The sequence below is a fragment of the Bison bison genome, unplaced genomic scaffold (assembly GCF_000754665.1).
Source record: "Bison bison bison isolate TAMUID 2011002044 unplaced genomic scaffold, Bison_UMD1.0 scf7180017864203, whole genome shotgun sequence".
Lineage (NCBI taxonomy): Eukaryota > Metazoa > Chordata > Mammalia > Artiodactyla > Bovidae > Bison > Bison bison.
In genome coordinates, this window is record NW_011494775.1 from 6,640,833 (window position 1) to 6,643,524 (window position 2,692).

Here is a 2,692-nt window from a genome sequence, read left to right on the forward strand (position 1 = left end):
CGCGGGAGGCCCGCCTCAGCTAAGAATAGCTCCGGGAAAGCTAAGGCCAGGAGACAGCTGTTGGAGGTGGCCCTGCACCAGGTGTCAGAGCCCGTGGGGTGCTGAGAGATCCCCACGACCCCAGAGGCTGTGCGTGCCACCTCTGGGCCTCTGTGTCCCCATCTACCAAATGTGCACAGCCAGCGTCCCTGCCTGGTTAGGGTATTTCTCTCTGCTTCCGTCTTTGACCCAAAGGGGATCAATCCCCGCCCCCGTCTCTTCCAGGCCTGGGCCTCGAATCCTGGTTCTTCCTTGTCCTTTGTTGACTTCACTGTTGCGGGGCTGGGGACTGCCCAAATCCTCAGATAAGCACCCTCAGAGTAAACAGCCTGGGCCAGGGCTCAAGGTCCAGGGTCTGCCCTGCTCCCTGGCCTGGCCAGCCCAGTAGTCGTTGTCCATGGCCTCCCTGGCAGGCCACCCTCCCTGGCTACTGGCCCGGGCCCACGCTGTTCCCTCTCAGAGCTGCTGTGTTCTGTCCCACCTCTGCTATGCTGTGCTGCCCGGTCCTTGTGGCAAATGTTTATCCCCGCCAGAGCCGTGCCCCCTCCTCCAGGTAGCCTCACCAGCCCCACCCTGCGGGTAACACCTGGGCTCTCTCTCTGCCTAGGGGGCCGGGTGCTAGAAGTGGGCTTCGGCATGGCCATCGCAGCCACAAAGGTGCAGGAGGCTCCCATCGAGGAGCACTGGATTATTGAGTGCAACGAGGGCGTCTTCCAGCGGCTCCAGGATTGGGCCCTGCAGCAGCCACACAAGGTGCCTTTCTCTGCCCTTGGCCCGTCTTCAGGGTGAAGGCCCTGCCCCCTCCCTCGTAACAGATGGAGTTCTGGGCCCCCTCTGACCTAGCCTTCTTTTTCTCCTCTGCCCCAAGGTGGTTCCCTTGAAAGGCCTGTGGGAGGAGGTGGCACCCACCCTGCCAGACAGTCACTTTGATGGTGAGGGGCTCTGGGAGCTGGGGGTGTTGCTCTGCAGGGCCTGCCAGCCCCTCTGCCTGCTTTTGAAGCCTTGATGTTTCACTGGGGCATAGAGCCAAGAGGCAGGCACGGACGGATGCACGTCCAGGAGCCTGCATGCAGGTGCGCATATACCTCAAGGACGGAAGAGACATGATGCGTATAAGTGGCCATGGCACTTGGGGCCTCCCCAAGGCTCCCACTGGCAGCCCTGCCTGGTGAGGCTGCCTCCCCAACCATGTGACTTCCATCCTCCCACACAGGGATCCTGTACGATACATACCCGCTGTCGGAGGAGACCTGGCACACTCACCAGTTCAACTTCATTCGGGTAGGGCCACTGATGGTGGAATGTGGGCTACCAGCCACAGGATGGAGGGCAAGCCCTGTGGGGGGCACCTGCTGTCCATGCAGGGGTCACCTCTCCTTCCACTATTCCCCTGACCTGCCAGGAGGTGGGAGGTCTGCTGGGAACACCTCTGCCCACCCTCACATCCCTTCCTGACCACTGTTCACCCCCACCCCCACCCCCAGGACCATGCCTTCCGCCTGCTGAAGCCAGGGGGTGTCCTCACCTACTGTAACCTCACCTCCTGGGGAGAGCTAATGAAGACCAAGTATTCAGACATCACCACCATGTTTGAGGTGCCCCACCCCCCTCCCGGGAAGTGACTCTGGGTGGGGAGGCAGCTGTGATCTGGGGAGGGTCCCTGGCTTCCGCCAGCCCTACGGGCTGATCTCCTCGGTGGACTCAGTGCCCACCTGTACATCAGGAGAGGTCAGTCTCTCCATGCTGACATCTGGTGGCTCCCCGAGGCCCTGGGGATACAGGGATGCAGCCCAGAGTTCCCGCACCCCTCCCTCTGCCCTCTTGCACCCAGGCTTCTCTTTATTGATCTGGCCACCTTTGTCTCAGGCCTTTGCCCACTTGGTTTCCTCTATCTGCAAGGACGTACTAGGCGATACCCCCTAACAGCCTGGAAGTGGTGTCTGAACACCTGGAGACACCCACACCCAGGCCTCAGACCCCGCCTAGCCCCCAGGGTACCTGGCAGAGAGACGGCTGCAGAGCGTCACCCCTGCTCGCCACTCCCCATGACGTGGCGCCTCCCTCTGGCCAGGAGACCCAGGTGCCGGCCCTGCTGGAGGCGGGCTTCCGGCGGGATAACATCCGCACACAGGTCATGGAGCTGGTCCCACCAGCCAACTGCCGCTACTACGCCTTCCCGCGGATGATCACGCCCCTCGTCACCAAGCACTGAGCCCAAGGGCCAGCTGCCCACGCCACCTGGGGGCCCTGGGTTTCGGGAACCCCTACCCCTACTCAGTGCCTTTGTGACCGGAATTGAGGGCTCCAACCCTCAGCCCTGGTCCAGACCCACGCCAGCCTCCCTACCCCTCTCTGCCAGAGGACCTAGGGATGAAATAAACGCTAATGCTGGTCTGGCCCATCAGCAGTGGGACACAAGTGTGTGTTTGCTTTTACTTTCCCTGCCTCTCCAAAGAATGGTAAAAGGAAAAAATCTGCTACAAGGGCTTTTTGGAGCCGGTGGTCATTCCCCACTATTTTCCGATCTCCCGTCCCGCCCTCAGCAGACATTGACAATCAATCACCGATGGCCCCCTCCAGCCCGCCCGCTGGTGGGCACCTAGGGTCCTCAGAAGAGGCAAAACTAGGTCAGGGCCACACAGGGTGGCAGCCC

General features: G+C 61.6%; 1 protein-coding gene across 1 annotated transcript; it reads left to right on the forward strand.

The window, feature by feature from the left end:
* Positions 1–6: 6 nt before the first annotated feature.
* GAMT (guanidinoacetate N-methyltransferase) lies at positions 7–2,454 on the forward strand. Its single transcript, XM_010844570.1, has 5 exons — positions 7–792; positions 908–971; positions 1,253–1,320; positions 1,524–1,634; positions 2,111–2,454. Exons 1-5 carry the CDS (start codon positions 556–558, stop codon positions 2,249–2,251), a joined length of 621 nt encoding a protein of 206 aa, XP_010842872.1. The 5' UTR covers positions 7–555; the 3' UTR covers positions 2,252–2,454.
* Positions 2,455–2,692: the final 238 nt, after the last annotated feature.

Excerpts from the sequence above, each read along its gene's own strand:
- GAMT (XM_010844570.1), top strand. The coding sequence starts at position 556 with ATGTTTATCCCCGCCAGAGCCGTGCCCCCTCCTCCAGGTAGCCTCACC. Across the intron at positions 972-1,252 it reads GCCAGACAGTCACTTTGATG|GGATCCTGTACGATACATAC; the intron begins GTGAGGGGCTCT and ends CCTCCCACACAG. Across the intron at positions 1,635-2,110 it reads ACATCACCACCATGTTTGAG|GAGACCCAGGTGCCGGCCCT; the intron begins GTGCCCCACCCC and ends CCCTCTGGCCAG.